This window comes from Branchiostoma belcheri, unplaced genomic scaffold (assembly GCF_001625305.1).
Source record: "Branchiostoma belcheri isolate BF01 breed outbred unplaced genomic scaffold, Haploidv18h27 scaffold33, whole genome shotgun sequence".
Classification (NCBI taxonomy): domain Eukaryota; kingdom Metazoa; phylum Chordata; class Leptocardii; order Amphioxiformes; family Branchiostomatidae; genus Branchiostoma; species Branchiostoma belcheri.
In genome coordinates this window covers 1,209,474-1,235,950 of record NW_017803943.1, presented here as the reverse complement: position 1 = coordinate 1,235,950, position 26,477 = coordinate 1,209,474, and the positions used below count along the sequence as shown (strand labels likewise).

Sequence of the window (26,477 nt, the reverse complement as noted above, 5' to 3'; positions counted from 1 at the left end):
GTGTAGAACTGATTCCTAATATGGAACATATGTATGTGAGTGTGTGGTTCGCCAAAATGTACCCGAAGTATTCTGTAAAGATGGGAAGTAATAAGAATCTGTCATTGACCTCATTCTTACAAGAAAGGTACGTCTATGTTGTTATAGGAAAATGAGAAATATTGGACAGCGTTAACGTCTGTACCATTCTTAGTCAACAGTTTCTTTTGCATTTCAGGAGTACAATGTCCGACGCTCCCAGCTCCAGAGCACGGTACCGTGTCTGGTGGTAACTCTTATCAGGACGTGGTCCAGTTTACCTGTGATGCTGGATACCTGCTGATAGGAGATTCCAGACGGACGTGCCAGGCTGACAGGACTTGGACTGGAGCAGTCCCAACATGTACAAGTAAGACAGTCATTGTCAACTTAACTTACATGAGCTGGCAAGAGAGTTGGGTATGCTTGGGAGAAATTGGAAACGCGTGTGTAAGATTTCTAGTTGAAATTTTCTTTTGCATTTCAGAAGTACGCTGTCCGACGCTCCGAGCTCCAGAGCACGGTACCGTGACTGGTGGTAACTCCTATCAGGACGTGGTCCAGTTTACCTGTAACCATGGATACCGGCTGATAGGAGCTTCCAGACGGACATGCCAGGCTGACGGGACATGGACTGGAGCGAACCCGACATGTATAGGTAAGACAGTCATCCTCAACTCAACCTACATGAGCTGGCAGGCCAGGAAAGCTGTGTAATGCTTCGATGACTTTTTCGCCTTGTCAAAGGTTTCTTATTTTTTGTTTACTACAATTCTTCTAGTGAGTCGATATTCATCACATCAAGGTAGTCTGCTAGGTAGTCGCTGAGGGAAACCAATTGCTGCGTAGTATATGTAATACGCTGTATAACATTTTCGATAGCCATTTTTCTGGTATCATCATCAGGTATAATGATCTTTTTTTCCTTCAGGGCCTTCAGATATTACTCCAATGTCCCTTCAGACGCGAGCCCTATCATCCACACAGATTGAGCTGACATGGTCCGTCGATACCTATGCAGACCAGGTCCAGCATTATTTAGTTTCCGTACAACAACGAGGAACCACCAACGTTACCACCTTCGCTGTTCGCAGTTCATCTATCACAGTACAGAACCTCCTCCCCTACACGTACTACGAGTTCTGGGTCGTCGCCGACATCGGGGACTTCCAGAGTAACAGAAGTGAGATTGTTAGTCAGAGAACACAGCCAGGAGGTAAGCATTTTCATCCTCTTTATATCCCTATATGAATTACGACAGTTCAGTCCTTTTTTATCTGAAAACTTGAAAAATAAGATTATCGTACCGTACCCCCGGGAAGTGAGTATGGTCCGAGTTTGTACACTACATGTAAATGCAACAAGAGATAGGGGACAATTGAAGATCATGGGTGAGAGACAATTGAAGATTATACATGACATATTTGTACAGGGTATGAGACAATATTTCTCTGTTGATCAATTTTATTTTTTCTCTTGGATTTTCAGAACCTCCAGCGCCTGAAAAGCCGGTGTTGCAGGATCAAACGAAAGTAAGCCCCACAACTTTCCCACTAGAGGTCAAACCGACATCTGAGAGAAACGGACCAATAGGGTGAGCCTTCACTGACGATGTTAAGACATGATAAATTAATTAATTATCTACATAAATGATAAAGAAAATTGGCGTATCAATGTGAACGAAAATGAAAGTTGTCATCGAATGAAGCATCTTCTGATGTAATACATTTTACACACTATTTATACAGGAGGACACTTTGATTGTTCAAAGTTATACTTCTAAAACGTCTATTGACAGAATGATATTTTACCTACACACTGGCGTGTATTTCACAGATGTTACCACGTGGTTGTGGTGAAGAGCAGCAGTACAGATAACCTACCAGACCCGGAGATGCTACAGACATACAAGACGCTAGAGGAAGCAAAGAACACTGGAAATGATAACATTGCGTACATTGCCATGGCTCTGACACCGTAAGTATTTCTATAATTTCACACAACATTCACTTTAACAAACGACAAACATTATGTACCTATGGACCCATATGAGATTTACATCATTTGGCAAAAGAGTTTAATCTCAGCAAATCCCTTATGGCATTGTCATGATTATAAGGAAGATTGTCGCTGCCCTAACCTAACCGATCTTACCATGCTCTGTGCTCAGGGACAAAGTAGGTGACTCCACCACAGTGACTGTAGGAGATGGAGCAGTGACCAGTTGTAACCCTGATCAGGCCGGCCGGAAGAGGCGTGCTCTGACATCTGATGACGTGTATAACCAGGAGTACACCAACTCCCCGCTGGAGCCGGACTCATCCTACACCACGTCTGTCAGGGCGTATGGACAGGATGATGGAGGACAGGTAGGGAAAATAATCTGTGTCAGAACAAGCCGTATGTCTCTTTTTCTAGTATTCTGTATATTAGTGATAAACGTACATGGCCTATCAACCGATGCATTCCTTATGCAAGAACTAGAATGGGAACTAAATTAAAAGATTTTTAAAAATACTCATATTGACATTATCCTAGTGCTGTTGGTATCATATGGTATTCTGAATGAAAAAAGATGAAGATGTTGAAATAGTTTACTTAATTTCATTCCTAATTTGCCGTCTTGTAATCTATTTCAGCCATATTTTTCTGCAAGTCAGTACATGGATCCATTGTCAACCGGTAAGGACAATATATCTAATGCACGCATATCAATAATGCTGTTTTTCGGGTATTTATTTGATGATACAAGAATGTTTGAACGCTCTTCTCTATACAAATTAATATGTTTTTCTTCATGATATTATCATGTTTCAGCCCCAGAAGGAAAAGAGTCCGCGATTCATCCACATACAGCAGGTGCAGCAAATTCCACAATTTTCTACCTTAACCTACATAACAAATACTTTAGGTTATGTGTAGATGTTAAGTTACATTAACGGAACTAAGTATACAATAGTAAACACCTTTCAAAACAATAAATGTCACCTTTTCCGTAAGGCATGATTGGCCTGGGTGCAGTTTCAGCCCTTCTCCTGATCGCACTTGTTACTGCAGTAGCTGGCCTTATTGTGCTAAAACGAAGGTCAGTTGAAAATATTATTATTCCTTTTTCTAAAACTCCATTTGATTAAATGCTTCTTTCTCTACTATATGTCTTTGAAGTGGTAGTCAACAACATACATCAACGTTTTAATAGCTTTGAATTTCAGCGGCATGGTAGGATTCGAACTCGGGACCTGTTGGGTTTGAACCACACAACCCCAAAAATGATATTTCAGTAGATGTACATAATATACAAACATACAAACACAATAGATTCTTTACAAAGTCTTTATACCTATACATACCGTTTGCAGAAATGCCAGCTCAAAATCAAACCGTGAGTCTAACGGCACAACCGTTCAAAATGACGCGTTTGACGACACGTACTACACAGACACCAGAACAAACCGGACAAGTCAGGACGGGACTTACTGTGACATCATGGACGGCCGCGGCACCAAACGTCGTGGTGAAGCTGACGGGACCGGACAAGACAGAGAGTACGACATGCCTGATGTCAGCCGCGAGGAGGGCGCCTACCAGACCCTGGACCCTCGCACACTGGAGATGGGAAACAATGAATATGAGACACTTAGAAAGTAGTGGGTCATTGAGTAGCCTCAGATGCCGTAGAACCATTGAGGAAGTCAGTTCAATGTTTTCTATATTAATATCTTTATATATTTTGATGTTGAACTCTCTTGCTGTTAAACAAATGGTACAACAAGTAGGCTGACAATGTATTTAAAGCCCTGATAACTGACATACTGCGACAAGAAAGTGCATCCTACATACGGTCTGTAAAAGACACCACCAAACGGTTGAAATTACAATTGCATGAAAAACCGCATCCAGCAGGGGCAGAAAAACTTAAGACCGCTAGGGGTCCCCACTGGCACGTGTAGATGATGCTGAAAACTAAATACATACATTGTGGGATATTATATTTTCATTAGGCTTCGAGAAGGTTTATGTAGATTGTTTTGATATTTGGTAATTGTGGGTAGGTCTTGATAAGACCTCAAAATGCCGCAATGCATAATCAGCCTTTTTAGGTTTGTATCATGGAGAGTCAGGTGAATCTATTCACCGTTAAACTATCATCTGTGTAATAAAACACGGTGTCCAGCCAGTACAAGTGAACCGTAATACGTGGTCATTGCTTTTCAGCATTCTGCACCTTGCTATTTCAATTTTGCATAATTCAAAGTCGAACAACTCTGATTTAATATCAAATGTAATGTACGTGAAACCAGCCTGAACAAAATTGTAAATTGCAGTTGCTTCATTGCAGGATTTAATGTGCAAAGTGTGATCGGGACCTCCCATGCAGACTCTTTAGAATGACAATGAAAGATGTTGGCAAAGGGCATGTTTGCGATCCTCTGAATTTTTCATTCTAAATACCATTGTTGAAACCATAAAGTGTTGTAACCCATGTTGAAACTCAGCTAGGCCCTCCCTGCTATTTGCTGTGATTTCCAAAAGAGTTCACATTCCTAACTAAAACGTTGTGACTAATCTTTATTACAAATATGACAAACACAGTACATTTCCCTATATAAGGAGAGCACTTGTAATGATTATGTGTTGTTTAGTTCTGTATAGAAATCGGATATATTTTCAACAGCATTTGTGATCAAACTGTTTTCCCTGATAACCTCTTTATCATGATCCAGATCCACCCTTTTAAAAACCATTTCTATTATTATAATAATGAAAATGTAAGGAAAAGAAAATCTACATGGTCTCTGATACAAAAGATCAATAAAGTGTGATGATTACTTGCTCAGAGAACTTATATTACATGTCCTAAGTGTTGGAACAGTGTAACTAGCATACTGTGTGTAGTTGTGGAAAAAGTTAAGTGTGGGGAGGGGGGCAGGAAGAGTGGGGAGGGGGGCACAAGTTCAAGGTTAAGTTTTTTGGCGGGAAAACTTTAATCCAATTAATTAACCAGGTGAGGGTGCCAATTACTAATTAGGTAGGTTTTTTGGTGGGGAAATTGATCAACAGATTTTTTGGCAGACTCTTTCAATCAACCACATGTCCAGAGAAGTGTGTAAAAAAGGTTTAAGCGTGGAGGTAGAAGAGAGACAATTTTGGGGCAATTTGGCATTTTCAACTACACGATACAAAGAAGTTTTCAGTGACGCCTAATGTGGGATTAAAGTTGCCAGTTAAAGTTAAAAAGTTAAAGGGCTCTTCACGGAAAAAAGGCTTGCAGACTGAACTGGGCAAATGAGAGAAATGTGTGTAAGTGGGTGCACCTGAAGGCATGTGCAGTGTTGTTTCGTGTTAATAAAGAAACCATACTCATACCTCCCCATCTTCTTTCACACAGCTCTGTCCATAAAAGTTTGGTTCTTCCTTCTGCTCAGACCAGGCTTCAAGTGCACATCTTGAAAACGGGAGAAACAAAAGTAAGTGTATAGAAGACAGCAATTGACCAAGCAAGAATTTATGTCAGACAACATACAACTTTATATAAACCACATTCAACTTTAGTCCCAACATCAAAATCCCGATTGTACTCAAGGGAAACTTTTTGCTTCATACCTAATCAATGTCTTTTGCCTCGTGGTGGAATGTTGGTCTGGGACCAGTAAAGCACACATAGATCGGATAGAAAGACAAAGTACTAAAAATGATACAATAAGGACCAAGATTGCACAGTTCATCCTCAAAATCAAATCAGTGCAACCACAGTGACTGCCTCATACAATTATATATCAATAACAGATATAAATTGGTGTAAGAAACAGGGTTTCAACCCATGACTTCCCAAGCACCAGCTTCAAATCCTGACACTCAAACCACTCAGGCCAAGGGAAAAATGTTGTGTTTCCTGTTTCAGTCCTGAAAAATTATTTCAGGACTGAAATATCAATCAATCAATCAATTAATCAAATGGTTTATTTGTGAAAACAAACAAGAACTTGTAGCTGTTGGCTAAATTGTGTCTTGCCAATTTGATTTCTTAACATTTTTGGCATATCCATATCATTACACGCTAATTACATAAAAATAACAGTTTAAAGTTCAACATCAAAACAATCTATTACATGCTTATATGAAATACTAACATTTACAGTATTATACATGATAATAACAGGACTGAAGGAAAGACTGTTGAAAACATCCTAGTTGACCACCATAACATAACATAGTTATGAAAAGCACCAGAGTACAAGCACCAGAGGGAACATACCCAAACAAAGCACCTAGTTGAGAATGGCACCCTGAGACTATGTCTAGCAGAGGAATAGACATTAAACATGAACAACAACAACAACAACAATGAAAAGTTGTATGGGCAAATTACAGTTCATCACTCGAATAAATGTTACATTTCCGCAGCACTCACAAACAACACGTGTGCTATCATTATCAATGTCACCTGTAGTGAAAGATAACTAGGTATCACAAAGTGGGCCGTTGTGCTAAAGAAATACGACATTATTTGAAGGAATTCTTCAATAGGCGAACAAGGTATGGTAATGGAGAGTTCATGTATCTGTTGGTCCTGTATTTAGTAGTTTTTAGCTTCTCAGAGTTCCTTGTGTGTCTTCCTGACAGTTCACCCACCTTAGGAGGTAGGAGAACAGGGTTCAGTTTTGTAGCAAATTTGAGACATAGGTCCTCTCTTCTGTCCTTCAATGACTTAAGCCCTGTTAACTGCAGGGCTGAGTCATAGGAGCTGTAAATCATTTAAAGTTTTAAGGATAGTCTTTCCAAAAGGTGTTCTCAAACTGTGGAAATTTCCAACAACGTGTTTGTAACAGTTTTAGCAGCGAAAATTTCTCCTAGCTTTTTTCAATGCCACTCCTCCAAACCACGATAGTCATGAAAACAACCTCCCTATTAAAAATACTCGAGTACAAAATGGCCCACATATTCCACAAAACGTAAATTTCTACTAAGTATAACGGTAATAACATAACGAATCATAACGTGGTCTGTTGCTACAGGTTTGTTGGAAGTACAAACATGTACATTCAAGCTAATTTGTTAATTTGTTGCCTTACCTCGCAAGAACGAGCTCGAGTCTTTTTCAGCACCACGCCACGCCGCCATGGTAGTCGCCATTTTCCCCAGTCTCCAAACTCCGCCCGCCAGCGCCAGGAAATACGAGACAGTTTTCTCCCTCAAACATCCAAAGAACGGTATACATCCGACATGGAAACGCCCAGACGATATATTGTACACTTTAGACGGATAATTTGCGGGCAAAAAGCCGAAATTTACCGCAAAAGTTGGAGAGAATTCACGCACACCACGCCACACGACAACGCGCGGCACACAGCTGTTCGAACGGACCATACCATGTTTGATAATTACATAGGGGTGCGAACGATAATAATCATTATTGCTCTTGATAATAAACCATCACCATTCCGCCACAAATCAAATTTAATTATTCTCGTCGCCGAATTTTAGACTTGTTTACTGTGTCAAACCCAATGATTAGGATACCTTCTACCACAGCAAGTGTTCATATCCCCAATCTTGTGGATGCCCCCCTCCATTTGTTAATGTACATTACCAGTGTGGACCTCTCCTTGGTGCTGAACTCACCATCAGTTCCATGTATTAAGTATTGCAGCAGTGGCTACTGTACTAGACGCTTTGTTTGACACAACAGTACACCCATGGAAAAGCGAGGGATTGATGTATTTTAGTACATATATACAGTATGTAGTACACTGAAGCCTGTATATCAGCAAGATCTTTATTTCATCAAGTCACATACATTTTCTGAGGATTAAGAAAAAGTAACGGGGTTTACGGAAAAGCCCGGGTGCCTGCCAGGCCAGGCTACCACAATATCAGGTACAATTTATTGCTTAACAAGGTTTTCACGCTCTTGCATTAGATTTAGGGTCTCCAGAGGACGTCATCTATAAAAATTACTTGGTGCGGCCTTATGGATCAGACTCCACCCTTCCCTCAGTCAACAAACTTGTAACTCTTAACCCTTGTACCACTTACATATCATATCATATCATATCATATCATATATGTATTATTGCCTTATAAATACATGTATATAATATTGCAGCATTTGCATATCAGTTATCAGAATAAGCAGCGCGTGTCAGTGGGGACCAATAACGATCCTAGCTATTTCTGCCCACGAAATAATAATAAAAGGCTTCTTCAACTAAACGTTGCCTTGATGTTTAGGTCACTAGTATTGTGTACATGTATGGCTGTTTTTGTAGTTTGTTGCTGGCGCAGATCACTGGAAATTGGCGTAGTCGTCAAAGCTATCCAGATACTCCATCACAGCCTTGTAACAGAACAGGTATTGTTCCTAGGGAATTCAGATAGAAGAAAATATTTCCTTTAATAACTGGTGAAACACAATGGCCTGATAATGTCTAGGCTTTAAACTCATAAATTTCTTCCATGATAGCAATTTGTGGTGTATGTTATAGTTAAAAACGTTAGAAACGTTGCAACCTAGTGCAGCAAGTTTAGAAATGATATATTTACCTCACACTATTTTGAAACAATTATTATTACTTTTATTAGATTCAGGCAGTGTGCCATTGCACATATGATTGCATATTTCAACGTACGATTATGATGCATGGTTTTAAAACACGAATACAAAATTTCAAAGTTCCAGTAGCACACAAGTACAACATATTGTAACACTGTTGAAGTATAACATCCATGGAGTCTTACCTTGTTTTGTACCACGTGTATTAGGGTCATTAAGTAATCAACATTTGTCTACACAGTTAGTAGAAGTTACTTTCTGGCCCTAATTTACATGGTAAGAATCCCTGAATGTTCTACTTCATTGGTACAATACGTTGTACGTGTCGGCCACGGTACAAATTGCTTCAACTTACGGCAGTCTGCACCATGTGGGGCCGGCTGTACCGCATGGACTTGACGGTCTGGAACAGGTCACAAATCCCCTCAGCTTTCACCCGCTCCAGGACTGTGTTCAGGGCGATGAACGCCCCCGTGCGGCCTGCACCGTTACTGCACAAAAATACGAGAGGATTGATTTTTTTTCATATTCCAACATGTAATCTCAAGACGTGGTGACGGCGCACTCAAGTTTTATCAACTTATATTAATGCCGCCACCAACACAGGGGACAATACAATACTCAATTTTACCTCAGCGAAGTGAAGAAAGTCGTGTAAGGTGCCTTTCCCAAGGGCACAAGATCGGTGGCATGGCAGGATTAATATTTGCAAGGAGGTAGGACATTTTTTTTAAATATTTGTGATAGTTTGCAGAAAGCGCACATTCAAATAATGCACACCTATTGATTTGTTTCCTACATTGCATCTCCACAAAAGTGATGGATACAGTAGAGAAGCCCCGGCAAATTAACCAGGATGGCACCCAGGCTTTGGTGGTACATATGGTTGCAATATGTAACATCGCTGTCAGTGTTCACCTGCAGTGCACGGTGATCGGTCCGTTTCCCGACTTCATCTGCTGTTTCTGCACCTGCCCGATCAGGTCCAACACCCGGCTGGCGTTACGCGGCACGCCGGTGGCAGACCAGTCGTGGAAGTGGAACTGCTGGATCTCTCGACGTGGTGACTCCTAGATGAAGATGAGTGAAGATACGAAAACGTGTGCATTTGGTGTGAGTTATTCTGTTGCTAATAGGTAAGTTGAAATAAGTTGAAAAGTAAGCTAAAATACTTAACGCATGTACATAACTATACGTACTGATAAAAAATGTAGGAAAAAACATTAAGAAGTACGTTAGATGCTGATCTGTGCTTATTCACAAACCAGAATACATCGAAGAGTAATCGTGAGAGTAGAAGTAACAAAATGGCTTAGACAGACTTTTTCCTGTAGTGCATTTTAAGTGACATATGAACCTAGAAAATGGACATGTAGGATTGGTTACCTTACCTGTTTGTCTGTGTTAGAGACGAGAAATGTCCGGAGAGTGTAGCCCTCGTTCTCCTCCGTGTTCTTCAGTTCCACCCGGACCTTCCCGTACGTCTGCCCGTCCTCAGGCCAGTACTTGGCGCTTTTCTCCTGTGTGCCACAGATCAGCGATCGGTTTAGTAAAATCGCCAATACAGAAAGTCTGCAGTTTCTTTATCTTATTCTTTATCTACAACAGAGAACTGTGAAGAATGAATTGCCACCTCTACCAGGCTTCAAGAGCTGCTGAAAAGAGTAGAAATTGGCCAAATAGACAGATAACAAATATTATCCTTTAGCGGTCCGATAAAGTATTACATTTGTGCTGCAGGCGATGCCATCCAGAAATTAAATTGTAGTGGCCTTACCCTTCCATTCCTCAATGTGACTCTGAATAGAAGTTTTAAACCTTAAACGGAACTATGCGGCTCCAGATGTCTTACTGAGGGACGACTGAAGTGTGATAGATGTCGGTTAGCTTGAGGAATGACTCCAGACTAGTTTTTATTTGCTTGCTGTGGCGGCTTACCCTTCCATTCTCCTCCAGTTCTGTCAGCATGACGATAGAGTAAGACTCCCAGTGCCAGATCATCCGCCAGAATGTTTCCACGGTGTTCGGGAGCGGACCTTGGGTAGCGATGAACCCGTCTCTCTGACGATAACCCTGTTCGTAGACAAAATGTACGCAACATTTGTTAACTTTACCCTGAGGCAAATCAGTGCATATGTTACATTTAACTCGTGTAGACAGGGGGTTGTTTTTATACAAATATTTGAAGAAAATGAAATCGTTATCTAGGTAGCTGTTAGTTAAGACATACATTACCAAAGAAAATTAGTAGCTACTTACGTCAATGAAGGAGGCGTTGATATAGTCGGACCCGCTGACCCCGGTGATTTTGGGCAGGAACACACGGGAGGTGTCGTCTTCATTGGAATGGAATAACAAAAAAGCAGGACATTACGAATATTCAACTATTTGGTTTCACTTAAAGATCCCACCCCGTTAAAATTACACCGTATCTCAATATACAAGACTGCATTTCAGACGTTACGTTTGGTTATTGCCTTTAGGCAGCTATAATTAGCCAAATAGCTAAATTAGTTCCAATCTGAATAATCTGTACCACATATATGACGTTATATAATATGTGTATACTTTAATCACTCACAGGGAACGATGGAGACCAGCCTGTTCTTCGTCTTGTTCTCCTGCTTGTTCGCAGACTTCATGTTGTCTTGGTCAACCGCGATCCTGGTTAGCTTCTAAATAACGACATGGGATAAAACATCAATGTGTAACAAGATGCACAACATCCACAAGCTCTCTAAACTAACATCCACCACCATCTTCAGGCGTATCAACAAAACTGTTGTACCTACCTAGTACCTTAAGCTCAGTGCATACAAGTGGTCATATCGTTAAAAATGAGTCACAGGGACATGCATACCTTGAACTCTGCCTCGTATCCCAGCTGGTTGGGGTTGGCAGAAGGCGCCTTGAGTTTGTGCATGTGCCTGTGGATGTTCGCCACCTCCACCTCCGTGTCTCCGTACAGCTGCTGCTCCAGCAGGGCGCGATAGATAAACTCGTACTGCTCCTGTATTGGGATAGAAAAATACTTAAAATATGCGAAAATAGTGGAAAATATCGTAACGTAACACTGTGTCAGCAACTGAAATACACCATCCTCTACATGTTCTAAGTTGAACTAGAAGTTCGAGTATTTTCATATGGATAAAAGACAGGCAGAATTCTGTTTCCAGTTAATTCTTTGATTTCAGACCATTTGTGTTCGTGTACGTGTGTGTAAAGTGCGTTCGCAATGTGCGTGTTTGTATGTCTTTGTGTGTGTGTGTGTGCGTGTGTGTTTCTGTGTCTGTGTGTGTGTATTTATGTACGTATGTATGTATGTATGTATGTATTAATGTATGTATGTATGTATGTATGTATGTATGTAATATGTAGGTAGGTAGGTAGGTAAGTAGGTAGGTAGGTGTCTATGTATGAAGAATGCCTGGCCAGAAATGTACGAAATCGCCCCCGTACCACAGTCTGAACCATGGAGTGGCGGTTGTGTCGCATCTGCCCGATGAAGCCGTGCACGTCCACCCTCCCCTCCGCCGCCATCATCTCCTGCATGGCCTCTATGGCGATGAAGGTTCCCGAACGCCCGACTCCAGCACTGAAGTCAGACAATGGATGCAATCAAAACACTATTTTTTAAAGTATATGATACATATTCCTAGCAACCAAAACTCAGCAAAATAATCAGGATTCGTGGTGAATCTCCCTTTCATCATAGGAAAGAAGTCGGAGATTTAGAGTTTTAAATTTGTGAATTTATTGGCACAATTAAAGAGGTGGTTTGAGTACTTTCGACGGACAGAAAACTTGCATATTGAGAGCTTGTTGTGACAAGTCTTAAGTGGGTATACCCCAGTTACTGTGTAGGTGGACTCACTTCCTCCCAGCCTGAGGTAGACCATATTGACTGCCAACTTGACCTTAGGGTCAATCTTCCCTCTTGCTGTCATTCTACTGCATGCAAATAGCTACGAACACAGGAAAAAACATACAGACACAAACATGCCCCGATATGTACAAACTTTGAGATAAAAAAAACGCACCTGCAGTGCACGACGATCGGCCCCCGGCCGGGAGGGTCGCTGGTCTTGGCCCGCCGGATGAACTTCATCATTCCCAGGGGGCTCTGCGGCACGCCGAAGTCCGGCCAGCTGATGAAGTGGAACTGAGTCACCGTACGGGCCGGCTCCTCGTCCTGAAGGCAACATAGGGTTGACCGTTAGACAAATCCACAATATAAGCATCTAGGTGTGCGACCGAATGTACTAGGTTAATTAGTTATGTGGCCCTACACCCTGTTACCATTGATACCCTGCTTTGGAGAGGATCTTTACAGTTTTAGAGAGATTGCCGGCCTAAAATGATATATTAGCACGGTCCTGCACTGCAAAAGGTTATGCATGATACAGTCATTTGTGACACCGATAAGGAATGCAATCTTTTTACTACATGTAGTTGAATTCTTGAATACAAAGAACAGTAGTCTAAAAATACGTGATGAAAACATGCACATTTAATTACAGTTTCATGATCAAAATTATATTGTAAAATTATAAACTGATTGTCGCTATCTTAACATTGACTTTGACGACTCAGATCCTTGTCACCTTCTGTATGTCGAAGGTCCGGATGACGTAATCCACCAGGGTCGTCGTTTCCTCCAAAGTGACCCGGATGTTGCCATAGTCCATGCTGTCCTTAGTTGGCCAGTACTGGGCACACTTCGACTGTTTACAGGAGAATAGACTCAGTCAGAAAGGTAACATTTTCATAATGTTAACACATTTATATACGTGGTGACCAGCCCCTCAAACTCTGTCCTGCCATTGTTACACAATGTATTCCAACAACACATGGTGTTCATTGTCTTGTACATCCGCTTGGAACTAAACTTATACCACCAGAGCTTTCCAATTTAATTCTGATGATAAAAATGCATCACAAAGTATGCTATATCATCATACAAACTTCTCAGCAACATAAGTGCAGCATCCGAAGAGAAGAGCATAGCTTGAGGTTCACGAAATGTTATCATGCAACACGACCATTATCAATATTCATAATCACTTGACTGTACATTAATATATTACAATGACGGTGTGTCCCTACCTTGTTCCTCTCCTTCAGGTTGGTGACCATGACGATAGTTGCCGTGTCCTGCTCCCAAATCATCTTCCAGAAGTCGTTGATGGTACTGGGCAAAGGGCCTTTGTGATAGATTCAACAGCTTCATATATCAGTGGATGTATATATAAAGTCCATATTCTTAAAGGATATCCACGTCTTTGTCACGTATATCAACACCACCACGTATCAAATATAGATACTAGTATCATTTATTAGATACATGTATTATAAAGAATATTTTACAAAGAGTTCAGATATAGATTTACAGAAAATTTACCTTGTGCAGCAATGAACATATTCGGGTGGTTGTAGCCCTTTAAAGTGAAATAAGTTTAGCTGTTAGTCGTAAAACATTGTCTAGAGAGAGTATTTAAGGTGGCTTATTACAGATTTTTCAACTCATGCGATTTTCATGTCTTCGTGGTCACCAAGACCAAATCTACTGTTTCTGATATGTACAAATGAACGACAAAATGAAAGAAACCAATAAGACCTACGTCGATGTAGTTGGCATTAATAAAGTCAGAGCCTGGTTGGCCCTCCAAGGTAGTCAGAACCACCCTAGAATGGTCATCTGTGGAGTAAGGCAGTTGCATGAATCATATGTATCATACCGGTACACAAATAGACAAATATCACAATCAGCAATGCATATGTGGTGTACTTATAGCCAATAGTTTACCGGAAGAAATCAACATTATACTCACAGGTGAAGATGTTCTTGAAGCGGTTTTTGTTCCCGTTCTCCGGCCGGATGTGCGCGTCATGGGAGTTAGACACCTCCTCCGGGATGGACTTGGAGAGAGGAAAATATTACAGGTAAATGTCTGAACATTTTTCAAGTCACGGGGTTCTGAAACGCCATCAAATTAGCAAATATTTTTGGTCAACACATTTGTACGGCAAAATGAGGTTTTGATTTTGATTTATTGAAACTGAAACAGTGCAATGCACGTAGGACACAGTCAGCTGTTGCTGGTGTTCAGTCCCACACATAGAAACTTATACTGGACAGACAATACTCATTTTCACTTGAGTCTAGTGGGGAAAGTCGTGTAAAGCGCCTTTCCCAAGGGCACAAGATCGGTGGCATGTCAGGACTCGAACCCGGGACCTCTTTGTTCAGAGTCGAACACGATGCCGTTGCGCCACACGACCCCACAAAAAATGAGGTTGTACGATACCTCATATTCCTCATTAAATACTTGGTTGTCGTTCATGTGTCTGTGGTCGTAAACCTCCTCCAGTCGACTCGCAGGGATGGGCGTGCTGAAGTCGGTTACTGGACAAAGGTGTTGAAGAAAAATTAGTATTTCGCATCTCTTCGCGTTAGTTAAGAGACAGTGGATATTGTGGCAGAAGAAAGATTCTTTAAGCTGCATTATGCTGTAATCCATGTTTGCTTACATTCTGGTATATGGCATTATGGTGGTGACATGGCAACGCACTTTGTAAAAAGACCTGGAAAATAGAGGGGTGCTACTGGCGGATGCTGAGACTCTGGCAAAAGATCGAATGGAGTGGAGGAAGCTTGCTGACCAATGTGAAAAGATTTTTTCAATTAAGATATTTCAATTTTTTTTAAATGTTACATCACGCAATTTAAAGTAACAATTCTATTTCCCTAGTACATTATAAATAATTCATTTTTAACATACATGGCGCCGGCGGTACGTTGTCGTACACTGCGTTATCGTTGTCCACATTATCGTTGTCAGCATCCTCAATGTTGTTGTCATTGATGTTGGCGTCATTGATGTTGTCGTAATCAACTGGTGCCATTTCTATCGCTTTGTTGACTGTTCCTGTTCGCTTGGAAAGGTCAGCCTTCTTGGTCGCCTTCTTCTTTCTAAAAGAGATATTTGTAGCAAGTATCAGTACCTCATATACAATTGTAAATGCTATATGTGCATGGTACATTATGTTTCTCTTTCCTTCTCTCTCTCTCTCTCTCTCCCTTCCTCTCTATCTCTTTCTGTGTGTGTGTGTGTGTGTGTGTATCTGTGTGTATGTGTGTATGTGTGTGTGTGTGTGTGTGTGTGTGTGTGTATGTGTGTGTGTGTGTGTGTGAGTGTGTGTGTGTGTCTGTCTGTCTGTGTGTCTGTGTGTGTAGATGTGCGTATGTGTGTCTGTGAGTGTGTGTATGTGTGTGTGTATCTGTGTGTATGTGTGTGTGTGTGTGTGTGTGTGTGTGTGTGTGTGTGTGTGTGTGTGTGTGTGTGTGTGTAAATGTAGATGGATGTAACTCACCGGCAGTAGCACACCAGGGCGGCGGCGATGCTTCCAAGCAGAACCACGCCACCACAGACTGACGCAATTATGATGATGAGCATTTGATCACTCGGCCGTGACGCTGCGTGTGCGTGTGTGCGTGTGTGTGTAAATATGGATATCTATGTGGGGATGTAACTCACCGGCAGTAGCACACCAGGGCGGCGGCGATGATTCCAAGCAGAACCACACCACCACAGACAGAAGCAATTATGATGATGAGCATTTGATCCGGTGGTTTCGGTGCTGAAATACAAGCCAACGTACGTTAGCATGATTCAAGCTTTTCTTATGCAATGAACCAAAATTGATCACAAGACAGATGGGTACTTAAGGGTGGCCATTGATGCTGCTGCTATAAGAAGGTTTGTTTTGCTCAACAACAAAGGCAATTTTATCAACAAGCCTACCGGTTGACACTGGGTCCATGTACTGACTGGCAGAGAAGTACGGCTGAAACAATAGTGAACCTTTCGTAAATGGTATATCTTATATACTATAGTAAATCCAAATTCTTTGCATATTTGGTACATTTCAGACTTCAAATTTCAAAACTTATGGATCATTACCATCATGATTAGACGAAAATCTAAATGACAAACCTCATACCTTTGTCGTTTGCTATTTCGCATTTGTCCTGGTATTTGTCCATTGTCCTAAATTATGAATAAGCAGAATGATAGAAATAGAGAAATATGACGTGAAAGTATTCAGACAGAGATAATTTGTCCCTACCTGTCCTCTATCGTCCTGTCCAAACGCCCTGACAGACGTGGTGTAGGATGAGTCCGGCTCCAGCGGGGAGTTGGTGTACTCCTGGTTATACACGTCAACAGATGTCAGAGCACGCCTCTTCCGGCCGGCCTGATCAGGGTTACAACTGGTCACTGTTCCATCTCCCACCGTCACTGTGGTGGAGGCACCTACTGTGTCCCTGGGGAACAGTGGAGCACAGAGCATGGTAAGATCGGTTAGGTTAGGGCAGCGACAATCTTCCTTATAATCATTACAATGCCATAAGACATTTGCTGAGATTAAACTCTTTTGCCAAATGATATAAATCCCATATGGGTCCGTAGGTACATAATGATTGTCGTTCATTAAAGTGAATGTAGTGTGAACTTATGGAAATACTTACGGTGTGAGAGCCATGGCAATGTACGCTAAATTGTCATTCGAAGAGTTCTTTGCTTCCTCTAGCGTCTTGTATGGCTGTAGCATCTCCGGGTCTGGTAGGTTATCTGTACTACTGCTCTTCACCACAACCACGTGGTAACATCTGTAAAGTACACAACAGTGTGTTAGTAAAATATCATTCTGTCAATAGACGTTTTAGAAATATCATTTTGAACAATCCAGGTGCCCTCCTGATTAAATAATCTACAGGATGCTACATTCGATGACAATTTTCATAATTTGTTGGACTTTGATACACCAATTTTTTAGCATTCATGTAGGTTATGAATGAATGAATGAATGAATGAATGAATGAATATAATATATCATTTATAATATCGTCAGTGTAAGTGTGTGTGTGTGAAGGCTCACCCTATTGGTCCATTTCTCTCAGATGTCGGTTTGACCTCTAGTGGGAAAGTTGTGGAGCTTACTTCTGTTTGATCCTGCAACACCGGCTTTTCAGGCGCTGGAGGTTCTGAAAATCCAAGACAAAAAAATAGATCAACAGAGAATTTTGTCTCATACCCTGTACAAATGTGTTATGTATAATCTTCAATTGTCTCTCATCCATGATCTTCAATTGCCCCCTATCTCTTATTGCATTTACATGTACTGTACAAACTCGGGCCATACTCACTTCCCGGGGGAACGGTACGATAGAAATAATCTTATTTTTCAAGTTTTCAGATAAAAAAAGGACTGAACTGCCGTAATGTATATAGGAATATAGAGCTTCCATTTCGCTTCAAATTCTATACACATACGCGATTAACGTAAAGGAACGGTAAACAAAAGTTGCTCCATTGAAATTGACAAGAGGACGAAAATTTGACAAGAGGACGAAAATGCTTACCTCCTGGCTGTGTTCTCTGACTGATAATCTCACTTCTGTTACTCTGGAAGTCCCCGATGTCGGCGACGACCCAGAACTCGTAGTACGTGTAGGGGAGGAGGTTCTGTACTGTGAAGGATGGACTGTCACTTCGTCCAACAGCGAAGGTGGTAACGTTGGTGGTTCCTCGTTGTTGTACAGAAACGAAATATTGCTTTACCTGGTCTGTATAGTTATCGAGGGACCACGTCAGCTCAATCTCTGTGGATGATATGGCTTCCGTCTTGACAGATGTTGGAGTGATATCTGAGGGCCCGAAAGGCAACTTCATTTGTATTTAGACGAACATCAATACAAACACTTGGCTGCAAACATGACTTAAACGTCCCCCGTATCAGTTAATGATTGGATGGCCTCAGTAACTGTACTTATTGCTCATCTCTGTATCTACAAAGCGGATCTACATCTACACAGCGGAAGCCATTTTCCCCAGGTGTCCTAAGTTAAATGTCCTCCTTAGCTGTTTTATGTGCTGGATGTTTACCACTTCCACATATGAAAGAACTAAATTTATAGAACACAATTATGACAGGATGAAACAACCCCCAATCACACCCAACTCTCCTTCAGGTCATGTAGGATAACATAGGATATCTGACTTACCTATACATGTCGGGTTCTCCACAGTCCATGTCCCGTCAGCCTGGCACGTCCGGCTGGAAACTCCTATCAGCTGGTATCCAGGGTTGCAGTTATACATCACCTCGTCCTGATAGGCGTTACCACCAGTCACGGTACCGTGCTCTGGAGCTCGGAGCATCGGACATTGTACAGCTGAAATACAAATGAAAATTGCAACTAGAAATCGTAGAACACGCGTTTTCAATTTCTCCCAAGCATAGTTTATTACCTAACTCTCTTGCCAGCTCATGTAGGTTAAGTTGACAATGACTGCCTTACCTGTACATGTCGGGTTTGCTCCGCTCCAAGTCCCGTCAGCCTGGCACGTCCGTCTGGAATGTCCTATCAGCTGGTATCCAACGTTACATTCATACACTACCACGTCCTGATAGGCGTTACCACCAGTCACGGTACCGTGCTCTGGAGCTCGGAGCATCGGACATTGTACAGCTGAAATACAAATGAAAATTTCAACTAGAAATCGTAGAACACGCGTTTTCAGTTTCTCCCAAGCATAGTTTATTACCTAACTCTGTTGCCAGGTCATGTAAGTTAAGTTGACAATGACTGCCTTACTTGTACATGTCGGGTTTGCTCCGCTCCAAGTCCCGTCAGCCCGGCACCTCCGTCTGGAATGTCCTATCAGCTGGTATCCAGGATCACAGGTAAACTGGACCACGTCCTGATAGGAGTTACCGTCAGTCACGGCACCGTGCTCTGGAGCTGGGACTGGCGGACATTGTACCCCTGGAAATCAAATGAAAATTTCAACTAGACATCTTACAAACACGCGTTTCTCTTTTTCCTATAGTAAGAAAAGAATACTTTCTCGTGGGAATAAGGTCAATAACAGATTCTTCTTTTTGTTGAATACAGTGGGTACATGATGGCAAATCGCCGTCCTGAGTTCCATATCAGGAGTAATTTCTACACAACTGGAGCTGGAACTATCGGACATTGAACTCCTAAAATTTGAAAAATTTCAACTTGAAAAGCTGCAAACCCTTTTGAAACTTTGCAGTCTCTTCTTCCCCTTCACTGACTGGATATTGAAACACGTTTAGAAGTATCTTTATCTTAAAGAACCACGACAAGCTGCTTTAGCTTATGAATACTGTGGGTATATGTGATGGCAAACCCCGGTCCTGCAGAATCACAACAAAGTGCGCTAGCATGTAGCATGTATAGCCTGAAGTTGCATGATGGCAAACCAAAGTCCTCATATTAGGACTAAACTCCAAACATATAGCTCTTGTTTGCTCTACCTGACACCTAGAATTCATGTACAAGATGGCACATACCTCTACCATGAGTTCTATGTTAGATATCAGTTAATTTAAGATAATGGTCTTACGGTCACACGTATGTCCGTCAGGGTTGAGGTTGAATCCATCATTACACGAGCAGGTGTAACTTCCAACTGTGTTGGTGCAGGTGTGAGCACATGGTCCCCGGCCTCCATTTGAAGCACATTCGTCCTCTATGAAAAATAACACGAGATATGAGATACTGACCGACTTGTTCTGATGTTACCTTGGCTACTGTAATAGACGTTTTTTTTAATTTTTATTCCAACATGTAATCACCAGACGTGGTGACGACACACTCAAGTTTCTTCAACTTATATATATTAATGCCACCACCAACACAGGGGACAAATACATGACAGGACAATACTCATTTACACCTGAGCTAAGTGAGGAAAGTCGTGTAAAGTGCCTTTCCCAAGGGCACAAGATCAGGACTCGAACCCGGGACTCTAAGTTCCGAGTCGCGCACTCTGCCGCTGTGCCACACGACCCCACGTGTGACGTTTCAGATTGCTAAGAAAACATACAAGACCAATATTGATAAAGCACTGTTACACTCACCATTACATGAGAGGCCGTCCGGATTAAGACTATAGCCATCCTCACAGGTACAGGAGAAACTGCCGACAGTGTTGGTGCAGATATGGCCACACGGTCCTTTGCCTTCATTTGGAACACACTCATCTACATCTGTAATATTTGAAGATCACACAAGTCATTGAATGGTTACCGACCCCTTTTGATGTTAAATTGACTATAAAATAGATGTTGCAGATTGCAAGACTATTGATAAAGTGCAATTTACTCACCATTACAGGTCAGGCCGTCCTGATGAAGAGTATAGCCAACATTACAGGAGCAGGAGAAACTGTCTACATTGTTGGAGCAGATCTGGCTACACGGTCCCCTGCCTCCTACCGTAGCACACACATTTCCATCTGTCGGATAACACATATTGTAACCCTATCAGCAAATAGCATGACTTTAGTCCACATCTGTCTCACTTTACTTCTTCAAGTGTTTTACGTCTTACATTTTGTTCTGGATTAACTCACCTGAGCAGGCTCCTTGCAGGATTGTGACGTCATCTATTGCAATATCACCATGGGCATTATTTCCTCTGACCCCTTCAAAGATGACCTGGTAACTTCCGGTGGCAGGAATGCTGACGGCGACGCTGAACCACTGGTCACCTTGGTTACCAGATCTGGTCCAGATGGGAGTCGTCGTATCTCCATCTTTTACAGATACCGTCAGGGTACCTACTTGGCCTAACAAAACAACAGTTCTTGTGTTAATTAAGTTGAAATTATATGGTGGCTCATCTGCTTATAGCACGTATCGAGTCAAATGGACAAACAGCGGTCATGTACTTCACAAAGGCTGACCAAAGATTCAAGGGAAGGTGGCAGAACAGGTACAACCATCAAATCAAATTATGCCTGACCGTTAATGATAGCTAGACTTCAAATACTGGTAACAGTACCTGCGCTGGTGCCTTAATTTACATTTAGGACAAGTCTTTGCTGTACATAAACCAAGATTCAAAGAACCTCAAAGAAAAGTTCACGTCGTTAACCTGGTTATGAATCCATTGAAAAGCACAATATAAACTACAGTACCGATTGCGTTCGAATTCATTTTAGTGCTGTAGCTTACCGTCTGGTTCACCAGGGTGATCTCCATACATGTGTGTCCAGAACAGCAGACACTGACCGTCAGGATTCCTGCTGTAGGACGGGGATATCAGACGAGCGGTGTGTCCCTGGGCTGGGCCCGATGTTTCAATGTACATGTAATGTCCTGAGGTGGAAATTGTGAACCAATACTATATAAGTCGCAGTACAGATCAGTTAGATATAGCCTAACATACCTAACACACATCCACTAGTTTGTATTACGTCTATTACGTACAAGAACTGTGCTATGGGTGATAGACCGGGTTTCTTACTATATCAAAGTCTTCGAATATGTGCTAGCAGTGGCATAGCTTTTCACATATCGAAGTTGCCTTGTTGGTGATCGCTCGCCTTTGACACCTAACCTAAATAGTGATACTACAGAACACAAAAATGTTCCTTCGAAATAAAACTCCGTACAAACCTGAGTTGGTGCCAGTGGTGTGGTCGACTGTTGGACCGGTGTAGCCCGTACCTGTACCACCAGAGTCACGTGTCCAGTCAAAGTCGTCTGCCGTGTCCTGCGTGTACCCACAGAAGTCTGAATCGAAGTCACAGGGACTGTTGGGAGCTGTGGGGAACACAGTAAAGCACAGGGACTGTTGGGAGCTGTGGGGAACACAGTAAAGTACAGGGACTGTAGGGAGCTGTGGGGAACACAGTAAAGTACAGGGACTGTAGGGAGCTGTGGGGAACACAGTACGGGGACTGTAGGGAGCTGTGGGGAACACAGTAAAGCACAGGGACTGTTGGGAGCTGTGGGGAACACAGTAAAGTACAGGGACTGTAGGAATCTGTGGGGAACACGGTAAAGTACAGGGACTGTAGGGAGCTGTGGGGAACACAGTAAAGTACAGGGACTGTAGGGAGCTGTGGGGAACACGGTAAAGTACAGGGACTGTAGGGAGCTGTGGGGAACACAGTAAAGTACAGGGACTGTAGGAATCTGTGGGGAACACGGTAAAGTACAGGGACTGTAGGAATCTGTGGGGAACACGGTAAAGTACAGGGACTGTAGGGAGCTGTGGGGAACACAGTAAAGTACAGGGACTGTTGGGAGCTGTGGGGAACACAGTAAAGCACAGGGACTGTTGGGAGCTGTGGGGAACACAGTAAATTAAGCACAGGGACTGTTGGGAGATGTGGGGAACACAGAAAAGTACAGGGACTCTAGGGATCTGTGGGGAACACAGTAAAGCACAGGGACTGTAGGGAGCTGTGGGGAACACAGGAAAGTACAGGGGCTGTAGGGAGCTCTGGGGAACACAGTAAAGCACAGGGACTGTAGGGAGCTGTGGGGAACACAGAAAAGTACAGGGACTCTAGGGAGCTGTGGGGAACATAGTAAAGTACAGGGACTCTAGGGAGCTGTGGGGAACACAGTAAAGCACAGGGACTGTTGGGAGCTGTGGGGAACACAGTAAAGTACAGGGGCTGTAGGGAGCTGTGGGGAACACAGTAAAGTACAGGGACTGTGGGGAACACAGTAAAGTACAGGGACTGTAGGGAGCTGTGGGGAACACAGTAAAGTACAGGGACTGTAGGGAGCTGTGGGGAACATAGTAAATTACAGGGACTGTAGGGAGCTGTGGGGAACATAGTAAATTACAGGGACTGTTGGGAGCTGTGGGGAACACAGTAAAGTACAGGGACGTAGTAGACGTTCCAGATCGCTAAGAAAAAAATACAAGACCATTGATAATGCGCGGTCACACTCACCAAAACATGAGCGGCCGTCTTGGTTAAGAGTATAGCCAACATTACAGGAACAAAAGAAACTGCCGACAGTGTTGGTACAGATCTGGCTACACGGTCCCCTGCCTCCTCTTGGAACACACTCATCTACATCTGCAGTAAACACAGAACATACTAGTAGTAACCTAATAGATGCTTTAACAAGCTCTACACAACACGTACATTACCATCTACATGTAACATCACCAGGTGTTTGTGATACTAATTTTGCTCCATATCAAAAGCACACCATACCTGGGCAGGCTCCTTGCAGGATGCTGACGTCATCTATTGCAATGTCACCATGGGCATTATTTCCTCTGACCCCTACAAAAATGACCTGGTAACTTCCGGTGGCAGGAATGCTGACGGCGACGCTGAACCACTGGTCACCTTGGTTACCAGATCTGGTCCAGATGGGAGTCGTCGTACCTCCATCTTTCACAGATACCGTCAGGGTACCTACTTGGCCTAACAAAACAACAGTTCTTCTGTGTTTGATATGAACAAGTTAAAATGGTATGGTGACTCATCCGCATAATGCACGTATCAAGTCAAATGGACAAACAGTAGTCATGTATTTTTTCACAAAGGCTCACCAAAGATTGTAGGAAGGTGGCAGAACAGTTACAACCATCAAATCAAATTATGCCTTACCTTTATCCATAGCTAAACCCCAAATACTGGTAATAGTACTTGCACTGGTGCCTCGATTTATGTTTAGGACAGGTCTTTGTTGTACATAAACCAAGATTCAAAGAACCTCAAACAAAAAAGTTCACATCGTTAACCTGGTCATGATTGAATCCATTGAAAGGCAGAATAAAGACCTTAGGGGCCTAGTCAATACAAACTACAGTACCGATTGCGTTCGAATTCATTTTAGTGCTGTAGCTCACCGTCTGGATCACCAGCCTTATCTCCATACATGTGTGTCCAGAACAGCAGACACTGCCCGCCATTATAACTGCTGTAGGACGGGAATATCAGACGGGCGGTGTCTCCCTGTTGTCGTGGTGACGTTGTTTCAATGTACATGTAATGTCCTGAAGTGGAGAAACATTGTGAGTTATTCTATTCTCTCGTTGTGCAGGATAATGTTGGGGCGAACAAAATTTGTGCTCTGGGTGATATTTGATTGTAATATACCGGGTTTGTTACTATATATATAAGGGTCTTAGAATATGAACTGGCAGTAGCATACTAGTAGCTTTTTACATATTCGAGATGCCTTGTTGGTGATCACTCGTCTATGCGTACACCTAGCCTAAATACCGATACTACAGAACACACAAAGGTTCCATCAAAAGAAAACTCCGAACAGACCTGAGCTGGTGCCGGTGGTGTGGTCGGCTGTTGGACCGGTCTTGCCCGTAGGAGTACCGCCAGAGTCACGTGTCCAGTCAAAGTCGTCTGTCGTGTCCTGTGTGTACTGACACAGGTCTGAGTCGAAATCACAGGGACTGTCGGCAGCTGTGGGGAACACAGTAAAGTACAGGGACTGTGGGGAGCTGTGGGGAACACAGTAAAGTACAGGGACTGTGGGGAGCTGTGGGGAACACAGTAAAGTACAGGGACTGTAGGGAGCTGTGGGGAACACAGTAAAGTACAGGGACTGTAGGGAGCTGTGGGGAACACAGTAAAGTACAGGGACTGTAGGGAGCTGTGGGGAACGCAGTAAAGTACAGGGACTGTAGGGAGCTGTGGGGAACGCAGTAAAGTACAGGTACTGAACGCTTTTTTAACGTGAAACTCAAACCAGTCCAACGACGTGTTTGCTTCTAAAACACAGAATGGGAACCCATACATGTAATTTGCAAAGACTATCAGCTAGATATAGCCTCTCCTGTTGTTACGGCCCATATAACTGTTTTCAATTGGACACAAGTAGTAATATGCAAGTCGGACATATTACTTCCGACACAAATCATTTTATAATAGCAGTTTTTGTTGTCACGTCTACACCGCGAATTTATCATTACCGCGAAGAAATAATTCGCCAACTTTCTTGTTCCTGCACCTGCCACCACCGCGATCATATAGGTCCGCGAACATGTCCATTTTTCTCAGACCGCAAACTTTTGCTTCCGCGAACATAAAGTGATTTACTATCTACTTGTCAGGTACATGTATTACTACAACTAGTTGCCAATGTCCATAGTTCTATGTCTTTGTCTCATGATGTGGTCTATTTGCACTTTTCTGCATTTAATTTCATTTTATTCGTTTAAACATCAGCATAAAACTTACGAAGTTAACAGCAATGATTATCGTAATGACACCAACCATATGGGTAAATTATACGTCGTAAAGACGTTATTTTGTTTTCTATTAGGCTATATACTTCCTCTTTGTTGCATGTGTTGCGCTTCCTCTTTGGCAAAATATTATCAACAATAATCAAGACACTTTCCTTCCTAAAAAAATTGGGAAGTGACTTTTAAAGTTAAATCCTGTTGAGTCTGAACTTGACAGTAAAACAAACATAACCAAGTGATCAAATAGCTCAACACTGTTATAAAACAACAGGTGGTTGTTGCCATCGGTTGGCTTTAATATCATAAGCTGAATGTTTTATTGATCAAACTCAAAATCAAACAAGTTCCGTAACCAGAAAACCTCTGTTCCTCTTTATCTATTTGCTCAAGAAAGTATAAAATATGGATGTCTAACGTATAAACATTATGATGTATTGAACAAAATTCGATCACTTGTACTATAGACCGACCAACTGGCGTTAACGCGTTGCAGGTGAGAAATTCCAAGAACAACTACATCCACCCAGCTATCCTATCCCAATCCCACTACCAGTACCCACCTATACCTGATTTCAGTTTCAGCTGCATTATCTAAATAAAATTAAAAAAAATATATCTAGCATACTAATACTAAGTATGCTACTGTACATGTTAACTGCGTTGTTCATCTTTTCTTGTAGAAAACTATCCACCATTTACAGACTGTAGACACGCGCACTCACCGGTAAAAGCGAAGGAGACACAGAACAAAATCAGAAAGAAGACGTCCCCTGCCATCTTTTCTCATAATCGTTTCCTCCTCTGCACCCAGTCAAAGTTGAAAACTTGTATCCTTCC

The 26,477-nt window shown here is 42.3% G+C and overlaps 3 protein-coding genes across 3 annotated transcripts; 2 read left to right on the top strand and 1 right to left on the bottom strand.

The window, feature by feature from the left end:
- Positions 1–647: 647 nt before the first annotated feature.
- Positions 648–2,611, top strand: LOC109475142. Its single transcript, XM_019775678.1, has 6 exons — positions 648–676; positions 950–1,234; positions 1,507–1,612; positions 1,855–1,995; positions 2,189–2,387; positions 2,594–2,611. Exons 2-6 carry the CDS (start codon positions 970–972, stop codon positions 2,609–2,611), a joined length of 729 nt encoding a protein of 242 aa, XP_019631237.1. The 5' UTR covers positions 648–676; positions 950–969.
- Positions 2,612–2,660: 49 nt separating this feature from the next.
- On the top strand, positions 2,661–4,390 carry LOC109475228. The gene is made up of 4 exons (XM_019775828.1): positions 2,661–2,700; positions 2,836–2,877; positions 3,019–3,103; positions 3,378–4,390. The coding sequence occupies exons 1-4, from the start codon at positions 2,682–2,684 to the stop codon at positions 3,664–3,666; spliced, it is 435 nt and encodes a 144-aa protein (XP_019631387.1). The 5' UTR covers positions 2,661–2,681; the 3' UTR covers positions 3,667–4,390.
- Positions 4,391–7,781: 3,391 nt separating this feature from the next.
- LOC109475141 (receptor-type tyrosine-protein phosphatase alpha-like) lies at positions 7,782–25,421 on the bottom strand. Its single transcript, XM_019775677.1, has 31 exons — positions 25,403–25,421; positions 24,709–24,855; positions 24,079–24,090; positions 23,638–23,847; positions 23,368–23,496; positions 19,236–19,406; positions 18,939–19,109; positions 18,642–18,812; positions 18,000–18,284; positions 17,516–17,621; positions 17,106–17,246; positions 16,703–16,901; positions 16,378–16,420; positions 16,111–16,213; positions 15,355–15,545; positions 14,881–14,978; positions 14,404–14,491; positions 14,194–14,270; positions 13,974–14,010; positions 13,679–13,776; positions 13,177–13,296; positions 12,613–12,764; positions 12,032–12,167; positions 11,433–11,582; positions 11,154–11,247; positions 10,832–10,908; positions 10,511–10,645; positions 9,964–10,092; positions 9,491–9,642; positions 8,928–9,063; positions 7,782–8,380 (listed from the first exon to the last, which is right to left on the bottom strand). The coding sequence occupies exons 1-31, from the start codon at positions 25,419–25,421 to the stop codon at positions 8,306–8,308; spliced, it is 3,852 nt and encodes a 1,283-aa protein (XP_019631236.1). The 3' UTR covers positions 7,782–8,305.
- Positions 25,422–26,477: the final 1,056 nt, after the last annotated feature.